The sequence below is a fragment of the Anabrus simplex genome, chromosome 1 (genome assembly GCF_040414725.1).
Source record: "Anabrus simplex isolate iqAnaSimp1 chromosome 1, ASM4041472v1, whole genome shotgun sequence".
NCBI lineage: Eukaryota > Metazoa > Arthropoda > Insecta > Orthoptera > Tettigoniidae > Anabrus > Anabrus simplex.
This window is the reverse complement of record NC_090265.1, coordinates 377958578-377977839: the sequence shown is the minus strand read 5'-3', so window position 1 is coordinate 377977839 and position 19262 is coordinate 377958578. Positions and strand designations below refer to the sequence as shown.

General features: G+C 39.6%; 1 protein-coding gene across 1 annotated transcript in view; it reads left to right on the top strand.

The window, feature by feature from the left end:
* LOC136856812 (protein still life, isoforms C/SIF type 2) overlaps window positions 1-19262 on the top strand; it is a 560067-nt gene that overhangs the window by 489850 nt on the left and 50955 nt on the right. The window contains exons 14-16 of the mRNA XM_067134934.2: window positions 2735-2914; window positions 10314-10432; window positions 17995-18171. Of these exons, the coding sequence (XP_066991035.2) occupies window positions 2735-2914; window positions 10314-10432; window positions 17995-18171 (476 nt within the window). The remainder of the gene's footprint in view (window positions 1-2734; window positions 2915-10313; window positions 10433-17994; window positions 18172-19262) is intronic.

The following is a 19262-nucleotide window of genomic DNA, read 5'->3' as shown; positions in this document are numbered from 1 at the left end:
ACTATATTTTTTGACTTGGCGTAGTCACGCCATGTACACGCGCTTTGAAATAGTTCATAAAAATGACTTGAGATTCTTCCGCCGTCGACACGTGTGGTTGACGTCACGTACCCCAGAGCGTGGGACCGAAGGTAATCACCCCCTCGTCACGTGTCATGCTATCAAGAATCCAACTTTTAATTTAATTGTTACATTATGCATAATGTTCTTAGGGCACAAAGGTCATGGGTTCAGTATGTATGTATGTATGTATGTATGTATGTATGTATGTATGTATGTATGTATGTATGTATGTATGTATGTATGTATGTATGTATGTAGTTCGTATTACGTCCGACCGATGCAAATAGGTCTTATGGAGACGATGAGATAGAAAAGGGAAGGAAGCGACCTTTGCTTTAATTAAGGTACAGCTCCAGCATTTACCTGGTGTGAAAATGGAAAGCAACGGAAAACCATCTTCAGGGCTGTCGATGGTGATGTTACTTATTAATATTCATTCTGTATGAACATGCTTATCTCAGGAGCTCGTGTTAAACTGTGTTTTAATAACGTTGTTCTTTTAGATCCGTAAATTTCATATTGCGAATAATTTTAATTTCCATACTGTATAAGTACCTTCTGTGTGGATCGGTGGCTAATTAAGGACTGTAAAGGTGGCAATTCTACACATTCAGGAACCAATCGATCACCGTGTCATGTATTACATCCTAGTGCTGCTAATTTAAAAATCGGTAAATCAACCCCCCAAAAATGGCAATATGTTGAATCATGTTGGCTCTGGATAGAAGACCTGTTGTCGATGTTAACTTAGTAATATTCACATCATGTATTATAACAGGATTCATTTGAGGATGTCAATTTTTTCAAGTTCAAAGGGATCCGCAATCAAAATTATTTGAGAATCATTTTTACAAAGTAACCCCAAAGGAATACGATAGTGCTACAAAGAAGCATACTCGGCTAGGCTAGAAGTGAGGTAACTTACCATTGATTTCTCCATTGTGCCAAGAAGTAGTACTGAAGCACTCATGATCCTGTGAGTGAGACCTTGAGGCAAAGGTCCACCCATACCTCAGCCGCTTATCCACTATCATAGCCATAAACAAGACTGATGAGGAACCCATCCTACTTCGAGGTCAGGGAAACACAACATAGCTCAACATCAGCTAGCAATGTAAAACCTTGTCCACAGGAGAACAGTGGAAGATACAGGTTGTCCCCAAAAAACACCGACAAGGCTTAGTATGTTGTGTGCGATGGCGGACTGGTCTGTTTTCAAGGAGCCCCTGTCTGGAAGTGCACGGTTTGGTCGTAGAGCTACTGCAAGATTGTATGCGGAACGTTTTCCAAACGGACGTAGCCCACATCATTCCACGTTCGCGGCCATCGAGAGACAACTAAGAGAAACCGGACAATTCCACGTATGTAGTATGAAGAGTATGGTGTATGACACTCCTGAAACGTTAGCGGAGGACCTTATTGCTGGAGTGCACGGAACGATTGAAATTCTTCAAAGACAACCGCACGTATTGGGTCATGTGCGTGAGGCTCAGTACCGCAGATGTAGGCTCTGCAATGACGTAGGAGGTACACAAGTTCGAACGCTGTTTGTAATGAGCCCGATGTGCTACTCATGTTGGATTTATTGACGATATGTGGAACGCACACTTCGAAGCGCTACAGCGTCCAAGCGGTGCGTTTCTGGATATGGGTTCCTTCTTTAAAACGGATCAGTTTGCCTTCCCGCACAACATACTAAGCGTTGTTGGTGTTTTTGGGACATCATGTATATCACTGAGTGGTGGTAAAAGTATCTGCCTCTAGGTGGAAAAATGATTTGCAGATGGTAGGAGTTGCATTCCGCAAAGTGGCCAACGACAGAATTCACAAAATTATCAGAGCAGAATTTAACTTACTCCATAAACAGTGAATGAAGAATGAGTCATGGTACCGATTACAAAATTTCACTCTTATCTAAATCAAAAGTGAACTCCTTCATTATAGTAAACTACTCAGGACGATTTATCTACACTTTGATAACATACTTCCTGTTCTCTAATGTTCACTGTACGTCCCGCTCTTCTTGAGGAAACCCCGCAATAGAGGGAAGACTTATTATTTTAGTTATTTTGTATTTAATATAGTTATTAAACAATGGACTCTGTCTTGCATACCGAACGGCCCAAAACGACGACGGAGTACTTCCTGAAAAGTACCTACACTGAGATTGCTGCACCTGTACATACTATTTTTGGCCCTGACTTAAATTGAAAATTCTCTGTATTTCGTGTATTTAGACTACTGTCGCTGCTTAGCATTAAGAGAAATACGAAGAGTTCTAGTCTTCCAAAAAAATTAGAGAACCACCGTAAGAGAAATGGCCATAAAACGCAAGAACGGTGATCTAGATCTCCCAAACCGAATACCGTATGGCTTGAAAGAGAAGGGCAGTATTCACGGGGAGGTTGAACAAAGATGAAAATTAATAGCCTGACTCAAGTACTTGCAAGCAATGACAGACCCCGTGGTTGCCACGCAGGTCTGTATGTTTATCTGTGATTAGTGTGAATACATTTTCATGTAAGCCTAATTAGTTTGGTTAAAGATGCTCAGAGACTTGTTATAATCTATTACAAGAATTTCCTACTCTCTTCACAGTGGGTGTCTTTTTCGGTCATATTTCTGAGTCTTGTTTCTGGGAGAAAAATAATTCACGTGTATTTTGTTTCAGATGAGGGCAACCAGGCGTTGCAGGAGTTCCTGGCGGCCCGCAATCCCCGCCAGCAACACTCGTCAACGCTCGAGTCGTACCTCATCAAACCCATCCAACGTATCCTCAAGTACCCCCTGCTGCTGCAGCAGCTGCGTAACCTGACCGATCCACAGGCAGATGAACACCAACATCTCGTCGGTAAGTTTCTCGCCATATATTTCCTACCAGAACAACAGCATTTTGAATGTTTTAAATCACAATTCCTTCTATTCTCATTGTAGGCTGTTATCCTCCCATGGTTCAGTCTAGAAGCCTTAAGGTTTTATTTTTAAGACTCGACACACGCTAGGCGGAGGTGCATAGCCGCCTCGCACGTACTCGAAATACAGGAGTTACGGAGGGTAAATTTTAAAGTAGCGCAGTGAGCGGTCCACGCAGCTTCTCACAGATAACTTCGCTGCGTCACCTCGGACAAATTCGTTCCACTAGACTTGTGCGAAGTTCGAGACTACGGCAAGTGGTCTATATCGAGCACCAAGATGTATTTTACTGATATGAGTAACTGATTGAACAATTATAAGCAAGCATAGAATTATTACAATAGCTCATTCTGCCGGTGTCGGAGGCCTTCGCTGAAAATTCTTGAAATTTTCACCACTTAAAATCATATTCTAAGCATACTTTCAAAGACTGTATTCTTCTTATTGTTATTTTTCTTTTCTAGCCTATTTTAATCCACTGCTAGATATAAGCCTCTTCCATATGCTTCCATTGTCTTCGGTCTTGAGCCACTTGTAACTAGCGTGTTCCAGCCAACAGCTTTCTGTCATCGAGCCATCACTTCTGGGGTCTTCCAATGCCTCTCTTGTGTTCCAAGACTGTGGTTTTCAAAATAATAAAAATAAAGTTTTCAAGACCTAAACACTAACAGTGAGAAGGAATGAAATAAAATAATGAAAAGCCTTAAATAATTGTTAATATATTCTGTTTGAATATTGTTGGTTTAAAGTTACAGTTGAATTGAAGAAATATTTACAGGTTTTACGAAATCGAATTTTTTTTTCTAGTGGCTTTACGTCGCACCGACACAGATAGGTCATATGGCGACGATGGGATAGGAAAGGGCTAGGAGTTGGAAGGAAGCGGCCGTGGCCTTAACTAAGGTACAGCCCCAGCATTTGCCTGGTGAGAAAATGTGAAACCACGGAAAACCATTTTCAGGGCTGCCGCAAGTGGGATTCGAACCCACTATCTCCCGGATACAAATTCAGAGCTGCGTGCTCCTAACCGCACGGCCAACTCGCCCGGTGATCGAAAGTTTAAAATAACTGACATTGAGACTAGGAAAATATCTGTATACCGGCTTCAAGCGACAATCTTCTTCAAAGGGACCATCCTATTGAACTCTATTTTGAGTTTCTGTTCCACGAATGATAGTAATAAGTTCTCCTTGCATTCTTGACTGATAGTAGATTTAATTTAGCTTTTAATGAGTGAAGCTTAGAGAATCTTCTCTAAAGAACAGTTGGGTTTTTCGAACCGTAGAAAAGTGCTGAGTATTATCCGCAAATTGTTGTAAGTTTCTACCCTTTGAAATTCTTAGAGCCAGGAAATCGATTCCTGAACATTCTTCAGAGAGAAATCTTTACTTTTTCTTGTTTTCAAAATCTTTAGCTGTACGATGTGTGCTTCTTTATTCATACGAAAGTGTCTGCTGAGAGTATCTAAATTTTCACACTTCCACTTGTTTGGACCCAGATTCAAACGCAGAATTTTTCCAATAGTAGAAATATATGTTTGGTTTCGTGGTTGAATCGATCGTTTTTACTCTCGACTAAGACTTCAAGAACTGAATAACAAGTAAGAAGACGAAGTTGTTTTTTTTTAATATAAAAAGTGTTGTCTGGAATTGGATCATCATTTAATAGGACTGATACTTCACATTTTCGTGGCATTGGTATTTCAATTGTTCGTTTCTCACTCAAGTCCTCAGTTTCGTTTTACTTGTTCCTTTTTCGTACATTCTTTCCAACTGCTGTCCGACTCGTTGGCTGAACGGTCAGCGTCCTGGCCTTCGGTTCAGAGGGTCCCGGGTTCGATTCCCGGCCGGGTCGGGGATTTTAACCTTAATTGGTTAATTCCAATGGCACGGGGGCTGGGTGTATGTGTTGTCTTCATCATCATTTCATCCTCATCACGACGCGCAGGTCACCTACGGGTGTCAAATAGAAAGACCTGCATCTGGCGAGCCGAACCCGTCCTGGGATATCCCGGCACTAAAAGCCATACGACATTTCATTTTTTCCAACTGCTCATCGTCATTTCTCATTTCAACTAACACCAAAACTACATATTCTATAGCTTTAATTTCTTCTCAAATATCTAAGTATATTGGCTTAGAGTTTTGTTGCCCTTCGAGGTGTTTTGAAGAATTGGTTGTGTGGTATGCAAACACAGAATCTTAAACGATTTCGTTCGGAATAAAATTACTTTCCTTTCGCTCTTGCTTTTGAATAAGCTTTACCTTCAATGATTTCATCTATTGGTTTTGTGATCTTCTCAAACAGAATCAAGTACTGCAGACATAGCCTCCGACCGGCACGCCCAAGAAGTTTCTGAAAGCAACTTCACCGTTTTTAAATCGGTACATTTTACTAGGTCTTCAAGAAAACCCTGTCTTTTAGAACTTCCTTCTTTGAAATTAAACTGCACAACACAATAAAACTTGGATATCAAAGGATTAGAGTTAGGGTTGGAACATTCACTGGCCAAATTCAAGCTCAAATAATGAATGCACAAGATCAGTGGATTGCTCCACTTACATCTTGCTTGTACATTAAATCCGCCTAACAAGGATGACGCTCCCTATAAGCATATGGACGCAACGTTTGTCCAAATGACGCCAATTTATTCCGAAACTTCAATCAGAACACTGAAAATCTTCCTTAATCTTGAAGGAAACATATCTCTCTATTGGAAGATCCTTTCCCGCAGGAATTTATAGTGCTATAACAGTCATATGTTCGTGATGACTCACATACGATATTCATCAGCGATCACAGCAACTCTCAACTCATCCGTGATTTTTCTTAATATAACGGTTTTCGTTGCTTGTAGTATATCGTTTTGGATGCGATTACTTGGGTACCTACAATTCTTGGCACCTTCTTGATATATCCTAAAAATGGATCATTAAAAGTAGACCAACAGTCTCCATAAATAGACCTCTTTCTACGCTCTCTTCAATTTCGTCATGTCCTCTAAGTGTATTACGTCCTTTAGCTAAAGTGCTAACCACGTCAATAAGACGAGTCATGGACTCCATTTTTCAAACATATTTTCTTTTAACTTCAACTTCTTTTGCGTCGTCTAATTGGACTTACCGTCAAAACACTTCCAACCGAGAACACTTGAAGTACAGTATTTGCTTGTTTCGTGCTTTTTAAATTTTTCTACTGCCTTACGCTACCAATAACATCTATATTTGTTGAAAGTATCCTCGCTGAACCGGTAGATGAATTATAATTCATCACAAAACAGCACCAAGAGAAGGAAAAACGCAGCATCCTTTCCGTGGCTGTACTCCAGCCACTTAAATATTTAATACCGTAACTTAGTGAAACTCGTGTTTCTAGCATTGTTTCGACACTCTTGACTGGATAGTGAGAAATTCGGTCCAAAAAATGTCAAGGACAATTGTAAAACCAAACGTTTCCATTCATAGTTACAACCAGAGGGATACATAGCAAAAGTGCACAGGAACACAATTATATAAGATTAAAAGTTGAAGACTCCAACTGACGTCCAAAGTATTGATTAGTGAAGCATTTAGCCGCTACAGCTCGTCAAAGTGGACACATTACTTGAATGATCCAATTACCAAAACACGTAAAAATTGTTCAGTCTCACTCACCTGCTTCATTTGTGCTGTTCTCATTCTAAGTAAATAATTGTAATGCAGCCATATGGCCATATACAAGTTCCGCTAAGCTGTTGTAAATAATCACCACCTATATAACATTATTTTAATTTTACAATAATCCATAAGGAATTTTTCTTTTGGACTTAGATTCCATGTTAGACTAAAATTACTCCTCCAGGCGGAATTTCGTTATGAAAGTCCCACTTTTGGAACATTTTAGAACGTGATCTCTCTCACATTGTTGGTTGCAACGGTCGCAACGGTTGTTAGTGTAAAGATCCAGTACTGAAGAGTTAGCTGTTGTAGATGAGTGGCGCTTCATGATAGTTCAGCTCTTAATATTAACGACCAAATGACACGCACATACGCACATCGGGGTACCTGTTATTGCTAGCAGGAGGGTGTAGGCCTTCTTGGTGCACCCGTCGCAGGTCGTCCAATCACCGATGACTCGCGATGAGGATTGTCATAGTAATAAGACCGGGCCATTGTCACCAAATTTCTACGCACTCCATTCAAAATGATACACGCACCTCAGACAGGTTACTAAATCTCTCGCTGTCGCCTAGTCACAACTTCCATATCCGCGCGTTCGCAATTTAAACATTCTTTTTGTATACATATAATCTATTTTAACGTTATTTCTTCTCCATTTTTCCTATTTTCGTTAATTTCAATTTGTGCACGTCCATACGGAGAAGTCAGATACCATCCAATGAGATGGTTCCTTCATATCTATTACTGATCTACTTTCTAATGTCTTCTTTAATGAAATGCAAAATTCTATGTAAAAGATCTCTTGAGACTCGAAAGTAACTTTTGAATTTAGTTTCTATTGAAGAAATCACTTCTTTTTCCACCAAAAGAGTGCAGGAACATATAGTCGTTGTACCTGCAAAAATCACTATGTGAAATATTTTAGCTCGTAACTTTGGCCGGTAACGTTCTGTCGTCTAAAGTGCGGTATTGTGCGAATATTGTCAAAGAATTCCAACTCTTCATAATACCGCTGTACGTGCTGTGGGTCAGCAATTCTCCGGAAAAAAATTCACACAGCAGTTTTCTCAGGCGCAATGTCGATTTTCCTCTTCATCATTTACGTCCTCTTCCAAAAGTAGCTTACAGACGGCGAGATCTATTGGACGGTACGTGGCTTTGCAATGTGAGAAACCAGAAACCCTCGGAACGTCATTGCAAAGGTTGTACGCAGCGTAGAGTTCACAACTCGCGCCTCGCGTGCGTCGAGTCTTGAAAACCTAACCTTGTTAGAGAACGTAGAAGATGACCACACGATTGTCTATGGGTATTTTAATTAGCATTAGCATATTCCGCAACCAAGCATTTTGAATCCTACTCATTGAACATTAAAACAAATCGTCTTCAAGTAAACCGACAATTCTTCTGCTGCCTTCACAGCTGTGTCTGTGTATTTCCTGGGCATGTTCCAAGTTTTCATTCACTTAAAGTACTTTCATTATCTGACAAATAACGTATCCACAAGTGTACAAACGATATTGCATAAAATGCATTTTCTTAAATTAAGGAGTAGAACCTGGTAACATAAAGAATAGTTACAAACCCAAAAATATGGAATTGTATTAAGTAAAAAAAAAACCATAGTACAACAGCACTAGTGGGCCTTAGCCTATGAAATGACCGCTGCTCATCCCGAAGGCCTGCAGATGATGAAGTGACTAGTGGTCAGTGTGACGAATCGTCTCGGCCGTTATTCTTGGCTTTCTAGAACTAGGGCACTATGTCGCCTTAAGATAGATCCTCTATTTTCCTCAGGTAGGCTGAATAGACCTCGAACCATCCCTCAGATTCAAGTAAAAATTCCTGAACGGGCCGAGAACCGAACGCGTGGCCTCGTGGTGAGAGGCAGGCTCGCTGGGCCTAGAACGTGGGACCTGCATGAATAAAGCCATTGTAAAATCAATATCCTAGTGATATAATCATTATTATCACAAAATATGTGGCAGTTATGACAATTTTAACGACTGTTGCTGATAACCGGTATGAGTACATACGAAACACTCGAATTTATCAAATCAAATGTGGATGGGCTAAAGACATTTTTCTTTCCATATTTTTGTTTTACACAAGCTCGTCATTAGCCTACCTTATGTTTTGATAATATTCAAGATTCCAATCCCGTGGCTATGAACACGATGTCAATGGTCACATGAAACTACAATCTGCATGCATAAAACATTGATGTGACTGACTGCCATCTGAAAATAAACTTCGATCTTTAACTTTAATTTCCTCATTTATGCAGTTCTATAAAATAAAATCAGATATACTTAATGTTGACAGGTATAGCCTGTTCTTTAATAAAACGGAATTTTTTGTAGGCTTCTTTTTAATTTTTTTTTGGAAAACTATAGTGAGCATTTCAAAGCGCACTTGAATTATCCCGCGAAGCGATCTGATTCGCTAACTTCAGCGCTGATAAAATGACAACGGCTCAGTATGGCCAACCCTCTAACGCTCATATACGCGATTAACGTTGTTTGTGACCACCCTGTGTACTGAACACGACCTAATATTGTTAAAAGTTTATTTCGAGATCATAATACATGCATTACCTTTACACACTTAAATGCTATTGACCTCTTGTTCCTAATTTATTTTTACTACTGGTCACACATCTCCGGTAAATTTCTTCTGGTATCCATTTTACTACTGTCTCTGAAATATTAATTTTCAAAACACAGCCTATATTACTCTGCTTATATTTTGATTTCAAGTTAGATGTCGTATCAAAGAATATACGAGTAATTTGGAATACGACGTATATTTACTAAGGTAGAAGTATAGTTAGAGAAATCTAATCAAGGTGTTATAAAATTAACACCACGAGTTCCCGGTTTAGATCAATGGTATTTATAAGAAGAAAGTGACTGCACAGACTCGTTCTGTTTCCAGGATGATTTTTCCGTACAGAAGTGAGAGCTGAATGGATTAATTTATATCTTGCATATGCTGGACGTAATAGGCAAGCAAGAGGGAAATGATTGCCAGCTCAAATAGACAGCATAAACTTGATAATTAGTATGCGTGGTATAAGGTGGTAGCTGATCACTTTTCAATTGACAATGTATATCGGGGAAAAGTAATGGGGAGATGTAGAACAAAAAAAGTACCTATTGCGTCTAAAATATAGTTCAGCACATTGATCAGTTTTAAGTAGGGAATCGACGCCCGGTGAGGTTACGAAGCATTCGACCGGAGAAATACTTATTTTCATACTGTTTCTTGTGCAGCGAGCATAGTCTATCTACATACAAGGAGATAATTACACTGATTGGCAACACCTTCATATATGTATGCCTGATAAACTTACAGTTACATAAACCTGCAATCTTGCATCTTCCTTCGTCTACAAGCATTTCGATGCTACACAGCGCTGTAATGTTTTCTTCGAGATGGACGTTGCCAGTTCTAAAGCGATCGGCTAATCACCATATAGCTTATCCCAGGAGTATTCGGTAAATTTTGAAATCACTTGTATGTCTCACAGCTAACTACTGTACAGTACTTGACGCCCTAAAGAAAGAGCACGGGTTATAATAAACCAGTAAACTTGCAAGACGGAAAGAAATGGATTGAATACTTATTTGCATTACTTAACATAAATACAGCGTAGAAAATATCTGCTTGTGTTTATAGAGGCCCTTAAAGGTATGGAGAAGGTGGCGGAACACATCAACGAAATGCAACGGATTCACGAAGAATATGGTGCCATCTTCGACCATCTCTTCCGACAACACCAGAAGTCTTGTAAGCAGGTGAGTAAACCATTTCAGCCTGTTATATACCTAATTAAACGAATAAGACACCGTGTAAGGTAAAACCCCTTCTAAAGGAGCTAAGTACCTAAAACAAATTCCAAAATGTTGCCAAAAATTGTGTATTTAGATTATAGCGTCTTATTACCCCTAGATAAAAGTAGAACTATAGGATTCAGTATCACAGTTACAGAGAAAGGAATATGTTAAATCAACGTATAAGTAGTTCATGCAAACATTCATATTGTGTAAAGAAAGCTCGATTGTTACCTACTTCGTACATAGATTTACTGTATTTCCACACAGAGCGCAAAGTAGTACTGTTACAGTCACATGCTGAAATGAACATAGATACTATACAAAGTATAACCGCAATTATTATACTTTTTAAAAGAAAAATAACGTTGTTCCTTTACGAAGTTCAGTATTCAGTTAATGGTTGCATGTCACTTAAGTTTAATTATCTTCTTCTTCCGAAATATTCATATCTTCATGAGCACGATCCAAATATATTCCCGTTTCATTCGTTTGTATTAGGCCCTATACTATTAAGCAATCATATAGCTATGGATATGTTTTAAGATAAATATTTTGTACAAATTTGAGGAAAATACGTTTTGTCGATCCATCAATAAAACGAATGCCGTTCTAGTGCACTCGATACTCTGTATCGAAAGAAACATGAAAAAGTTGTAAAATATTTATTTTCAAGGCTTTTGTAATCTTTTGGAATCTTTTGAATGAAGATAAATAGCACGTCATTTTACGTCTCCTATTTTACAGTAAAAGAGCTCTTGTGTATTGAAACAGTTTCATGCAAGCGTACAGCGACTCACTGTCATTAATAATAAGAAGAAGATTCTACGGGCCCAGCTACTGTGCGGAAGCATCTTAATTTGAAGCCATCTAGATTGCCTGCTCGTCAATTTCAACGTTCCTATTAACTGTACCAGATGGCGAAGTAAACCTCGTCTCTCGGCGATCTATGACTGACATACATACATACATACATACATACATACATACATACATACATACATAATCATTATAGACTGTTATGCCTTTCAGCGTTCAGTCTGCAAGCCTCTGTGGATTTACTAAACATCGCCACAATCCTCGATTTGCAACTTGTGTTACGGCCTCATTTAGTTATATACCTCTTATCTTTAAATCGTTAGAAACCGAGTCTAACCATCGTCGTCTTGGTCTCCCTCTACTTCTCTTACCCTCCATAGCAGAGCCCATTATTCTCCTAGGTAACCTATCCTCCTCCATTCGCCTCACATGACCCCACCACCGAAGCCGGTTTATGCGTACAGCTTCATCCATCGAGTTCATTCCTAAATTAGCCTTTATCTCCTCTTTCCGAGTACCCTCCTGCCATTGTTCCCACCTGTTATACCAGCAATCATTCTTGCTACTTTCATGTCTGTTACTTCTAACTTATGAATAAGATATCCTGAGTCCACCCAGCTTTCGCTCCCGTAAAGCTAAGTTGGTCTGAAAACAGACCGATGTAAAGATAGTTTCGTCTGGGAGCTGACTTCCTTCTTACAGAATACTACTGATCGCAACTGCGAGCTCACTGCATTAGCTTTACTACACCTTGATTCAATCTTACTTACTATATTGCCATCCTTGGAGAACACACAACCTAAATACTTAAAATTATCGACCTGTTCTAGCTTTGTATCACCAATCTGACATTCCATTCTATTGAATTTCTTACCTACTGACATCAATTTATCTTCGAGAGGCTAATTTTCATACCATAGGCCTACTCATTGCACCTATTTTCAAGTTCCAAGATATTAGTCTGCAGGCTTTCGGCACAGTCTGCCATTAAGACCAAGCCGTCAGCATAGGCCAGGCTGCTTACTACATTTCCACCTAACTGAATCTCTCCCTGCCATTTTATACCTTTCAGCAGATGATCCATGTAAACTACGAACAGCAAAGGTGAAAGACTGAGTTAACTATGACTGAGTTTTAATTAATTTCATCGGATGAACATCCACGTATAATTAGCAATCTCTTGCATGGAGCGTCGAATGGACTTTATTCGGCCCTTCAAAAATCCGACTACCTCTGCCGGGCTTGAACCCGTGAACCTGGGTTCCAGATGTCAACTTATTGATAAAGAAGTTTCTCAAGATGGTGAGTTCTTGATTTCAGTATTTTACTTGATAGAAGAACTTACTTATCTTTGATTCAGAGAAAATCATTAAAGAAAGGCAGATAGGCACAGAAACCAAGAAAGTAGGCTATCGTTGTTTAACCTACAAGTGTGACCATCACGAATGGTTTTTAAGAGCCGAATAATAGTATGATGATTTTAGGAAAACGGCCAACATAGATTTATAAGTACATCATTTTAGTGAATTATAAGATAATAGCAATGACCATGCCTACGGTAGGTCCGAAAATTTGCAACTCCATGAGAAATTTTTAAAAAATAATTTGACGGTTACGTAATAATTATATCAATAAGAACAACGAAAAATAAACATTTTAGAGCAGTAATAAAGAAAGCCTAAACTTACATCAGTGATCCCGAAAGGGATGTTTGAGGTAGAATATTTCCTTAAGAGATGTGGATGTCTGACAGCACATGTATGTATATGGCACGACTTTACAAGACAAACTGAAGACATAGTGGCCCTACAATCGCCAAGATCAGTCTTGAACTATTTCCAAGCTGTGAGGGAACAGATATCTGACCAATGACGAGCCAGCCACAACACACGAAAGAAGGATGAACGTCTCTTTCTATCCTGCTTACACATAAGTTGGCTGTATTAGCCTGTCTTCAGAGTCACCGACGAATTTATTTTATACATTTTACATGCATATTAGAAATATTTTTGTATGGAAATGAAATATGAATTATAACTAGTGCATAAAGTATGAGAATAGAAGCTTTTGAAATGTAGTGTTACAGAAGAATGCTGAAAGTATGATCGAATCACAAATGTATAAATCAAGTTGGTGAGAGGGGAATGATTTGGTGGAAATTATCTAGCCTTCTAGGGCCCACGGTTCAAGTAAATGTGTTTTGAATACAATTTTTAGGTTTTCAGGATGCAAGACATATCAGTTTTATGAAAAAAATTATGACTTCTAGTTTGAAGCTACTGACTGCCCGAATACCATACAGTGGATCTTAATGTTTATGATGGAAAAGTATGGGCTATTTTCTTTGAAATGCTGTTGGTTACTTCAAAATACACTGAAGTTAAACATCAGTTCACTATATTTACACCTCAAAATAAATAGATTAAAAAGATAATTTCACACAAAGTGGTACAGATTTAGGTAAAATGAGTTGACAACGCACTAAAAGAACACAGACCGAATACAACAAATCATAACTCATAGAAAAGTTTGTAGCAGTTCTGATTTGTGTTCATACAGAGAAACGCCTTACAAGTGGAACACAAGACCATGCATTTTGGATTGCCATATACTGGTAGGTGGAAGCGGGAAGTTTTCACATTTTCAGGGATTTCCGGCAGATGATCAACGTTATTTTTGCAGAGACTGTCAGGTTGCAGGGATACTGTTGCCTTCCATTTTCGGGGCACCGTTCCAAATGTCCTTTTGTTTGTATCGTCACCTTCCGGTTCCATCTCAATTAGTGAGTGTAGTGGAGCAGAAAGCCACGACTCAGTATTCGAGAGACGAAGAGAGGCTGTCCTGAGAATGGTTTCTCGTAGTGTTCCATTCTCCTGAACTAAGGCGAATACCGGGATATTTCGCCAGCATCGCCAACACCCTCACCTTCTCCACATATCGCCTTCACTGCTTCAAATCTTCCTGGACTGTGAGTGGGCGTTACCCTCTAAGTTACCCTTAACTTTTGTAGTTAGTTACTTAGTCAAGTTAACGGTCGTTATCAGAAAGCTCTGAAACATCAGACACGTTTTCATTAACAATTTCCAGAAACAAGGCCTAAAACAACAGAGAAAAAGCAAACATGCATTAAAGTATTGCATCAGCTAAGACACACTTATGCCTTTGCTGGCGGGACCTAATCCAAATGTGTTAGAACAAATTTGTTTCTACCGGGCGAGTTGGCCGTGCGCGTAGAGGCGCGCGGCTGTGAGCTTGCATCCGGGAGATAGTAGGTTCGAATCCCACTATCGGCAGCCCTGAAGATGGTTTTCCGTGGTTTCCCATTTTCACACCAGGCAAATGCTGGGGTTGTACCTCAATTAAGGCCACGGCCGCTTCCTTCCAACTCCTAGGCCTTTCCTCTCCCATCGTCGCCATAAGACCTATCTGTGTCGGTGCGACGTAAAGCCCCTAGCAAAAAAAAATTGTTTCTTTCACTGACCTGTCTCAGTCTCATCCTTGGCTTTGACAAAATGAAAGTGACTGAGGTATGAGTGATACTAGTAATGCCATTCCTTATGCAGCCATTCCCTGCTATGAATGGTGTGAACATTTAGCTCATAGGGTCGGTTGATGCATGCATTTCAGTGGGCTTTGCAGATTGATATGTAATACCAACTTCTGGTTCGGTGAGGAAAGCAACGGGAAACTACCTCACTCCTCATTTCCCTAGTACGCCTCTTCAGTGATGCTTAGGCCATCTATGACAGCTGATGGCGGATCTGTTGAGGATCCAACCAGCCTTAGGGCTGGGGACTGAACATACATACAAGACACACTTTATCCTATAGGTTACAACATTAACACCACTTTTCGTTACGCTTTGCCGACGCCTACAAAATTATTCATAAACTAGCAAATGTACCCGAGCTTCGCTACGGTATTCTACATTGTATACGGATTTCTCCGTAAATTACTGTAAAGGCAGTCAGTAACATTATATTAAATTGCATATCTCTCAGCGCTATCCCAGAAACAAAGCAGGGAGTACGCCATAAGTTATTTCCGATGTAAGGCAAGCATTGGGAAAGTTTTGTTGTTAATGGCAGGCCACATTTCCTACTGTCAATCACAACTGAGTTCGGAGTATCTACTATAACGGCAGGCTCACTTGGTAACTGCCATTCACAATAGAAATGGAGAGTTTTCATCATAAAGACAGGCCCCTTTTCCTAATGCACTCGAGTTGGAGAGATTTGATTATAATTCAGAAATGCAGCGCTGTCAAACGTATCAACAATCGAGACACGACAATAAGTCGTAGGACCAACGTTGTAGATCTCTCCAAATTGAAACGCGATTGTGCTATCCGTTTTGTCATTCGACTTACCGTTTAGTCACCAACTACACCGAAACGAAGGTCTGCACTGTCATTAAAATTGCATCTATATTTCGATATTTTTCGGGGCCAAAAGTTAGACATCTGAACAGCTTGGAATTATTCCTCAAGAAAAGATGGTTCAGGTTTAGGGATTAGCACTCGCATACATACGGAGTAATTAAGGAAGAAAGTACTACAGTTAAGGAAGTTGAAATTAACTGAAAATAGGATTATAACTAAGGACATCCGTATAGGACAAATATGTAAATACCAAGTGGATGTATTGGAAAATTAAATGCCCCTCAATAAATTCTGATGGTATAAGTTACGGATGTAAGAAGGCGGTAACAGAGGAAGGTAAACAGATAAGAAGATGACTTATGGTGTTATTACTTAAGCCTAAAGAGGCAAGCCAGAGGCAAGAATTTTTTTTTTTCTGGTTGCTTTACCTCGCACCGACACAGATAGATCTTATGGCTACGATGGGATAGGAAAGTCCTATGAGTTGGAAGGAAGCGGCCGTGGCCTTAATTAAGGTACAGCCCCAGCATTTGCCTAGTATGAAAATGGGAAACCACAGAAAACCATCTTCAGGGCTGCCGACAGTGAGATTCCCGGATGCAAGATCACAGCCGCGTGCCCCTGACCGCACGGCCAACTCGCCCGGTAGGCAAGAAATTAAAACGGAAAACAAAAGTAGAATAGAAATACAGTAAACAGTATGGCAAATGCCGGAAAACACCTTACGGTGTGAAATATTGGGCTGCACTCCGAGGGATTGTTCAAATATTAATAACGCCCCTTACTGTTAGTGATATTCGTGGACGATTGTAACCTCCAACGGATTTCCACCAATATCCCGCAGAATGGCCAATTGACGTCTCTCTTTCTTTCTGCCCAAGGAACAACCACGAGTTTACGGTAATGATGACGAAAATGGCAATACGTAACATACCTGCTGACATACCTGCTGGCATACCTGCCATGGTAACCTGTAGGTTAGTTGTCGGTCTGTCGGTCACTCAATGCGGAGCATTACACCCGCAGAAAATAGTAATTTTCTCCGTCATTTGAAAAGTAAGCGAAATTATGTACATAACAAACGTTGTTTATAAGGAAGGAACGTTTCACATCTAGTCCACGAATTTTACAGAAAATCAATAGTATAAGAGAAAATGGAAGAAAACTGTTCGTGTTTTCCTATAAATCACCCGTCTATTCAGACATTTTAAAATCATATACATATCAAAATCTTTTCCGGGATGAGTATACTCTGAATATGAAGTTTGGTTGAGATCTATCTAGCCGTTTCGCCACGATGGTGGAAGAAACAGACACGAAAAATAAAAACCATTCATACGGTCTTGAGTTGACCTAAAAGTGATAAATATCCGAAAAATTGGCAAGACAAACGAACTTACAGGCAGCGGACCCCCTATAACTTTATTTATATAGATTACGTATTTGTGATCTAGAATCATTACTATTATTATTATTATTATTATTATTATTATTATTATTATTATTATTATTATTATTATTATTATTGGAAAATTGTACTTATTTTCACTGCAATGTGACTTCCGCCAATAACCAGAGGACTTCATTTTATAAACATTCATTGTGACCAAGTGTGGCGAGATAAATTTCTGAAAATCAGCATAGCCAATGCCGCACTCTCTGAAATGGTATTAGAATCATTAGCAGCGGGCTACATTGCTTGGTGAATTGGTAAGCTATGTAACCTATAGGTTACGCGGGGCCCGAGGAAACTAGAAATTTTGTTTTTTGCTAGTTGTTTTACGTCGCACCCACACAGATAGGTCTTACGGCGACGATGGGACAGGAAAGAGCTAGGAGTGGGAAGGAAGCGGCCGTGGCCTTAATTAAGGTACAGCCCCAGCATTTGCCTGGTGTGAAAATGGGAAACCACGGGAAACCATTTTCAGGGCTTCCGACAGTGGGGTTCGAACCTACTATCTCCCGAATACTGGATACTGGCCGCACTTAAGTGACTGCAGCTATCGAGCTCGGTGAGGCTAGAAGTGATAGATTGATAGGAACTCTGCTTGAGGCATGCGGGACATGTTCAGATAATTTTTGAGAGGACTGTAGAGGTTGAGAATGGTAAAGTTTGACAAATGACAAACAGATTAGAGTAGATGTAAGATGAGTGTTTACATAGAAATGAAGAGATTAGCACAGAATAAGGAGACATCAAACCAGTCCTTGAACTGATGACCCAAACAGCAACAGTATATAGAGGGGAAACTTTAGTTTACGATGCTTCATTATATTGTAATGTAGATATTGAGTATGAGTTGTTCAACCTCTTCCCGCTCCACAGCCCATAGATCTCAGTCCAGGAGACCTGCTCTACTACGGAGGTGTGGAGTGGCTCAACATCTCTGACTTCCTCGGCAAGATCAAGAAGGGACTGGAGCTTCACGCCATGTGCTTCGTCTTCAAGTCCGCCGTCGTCTTCCTCTGCAAGGAGCGACTGCGTCAGAAGAAGAAACTCATGGTATGTAAAAAGTTTGTTTGTTTGTTTGTTTGTTTGTTTGTTTGTTTGTTTGTTTGTTTGTTTTTGTTTGTTTGTTTGTTTGTTTGTTTGTTTGTTTCTCTCTGCATTTCAATTTTATTTAAATAAGGTTACAAACTCCTACCTCTAAAGCATGATAACACGTTGAATATATTGCGACTTCATCTTACGCTAGGCATTTTCTTTTCTGTGATCACTGGCACTATTTTACATTCAGGATTTTGACCAGGATTTAAGGCTAGATATTCTTCCTTCCTTTCAAATATGAACAATGAATTTAAACTGCTTTGCTTTTCAATACCAACTTCACTCGCTGTCGAGCAGCCAGGTTCTGTTTGAGACTTGTCGCCACGCCCCAATATTTGAATGGCTGTTAAACCCACTAAATATGTGTATCGCCAACATTCAATTCCAGAAAATGTAGAGGAAAGCTAGAATGGTCGCTTTACTGAAATATGATAAGGAGCCAAATGGCCCTAAAAGCTATTGTCCAGTGTCTTTAATCTGCCAAACTATCGAACTTCTGGAACCCATGGTACTCAATGAAACCTTAAATGTACTTTAAGAAGCAGGATTTATACCTGAAAAATCATGTGCTTGTCACATCTTAAACCTCATACAACATACTGAAGACAGTTTTGAGCAGAAGAAGATTATCAAAGTTGCTTTTGTATATTCTACGGCTACCCATAACACTGTAAACCACAGATAATAATTGAAAAAACGTGTACGAACTCACGAAAGACCATCAACTGATTTCACTGATTGGTACTTTTATGTGTAAAGAAGAATCTTTGTCAGTTTGGAGGAAAAATGGTAGATGGAGAAATGACAAGACTAGTTTACCTCAGATAAGTTCCCTTGCACCAGCTCTTTACGACATATGCACCAATGACTAACCACTACCAAAACATACCAGACAGCTCATCTACAATATGCAGATGACACTGCAGTAATTGTTCAGGGTTCAGGTTTTCCAGAAGTCGAGAAGAAACTAGGGCAAGCTCTGAGAACGCTCCCTCTACTGTGATGCTAAGCACCTCAGGCCAAATTCAACTACTTATAAAACACAA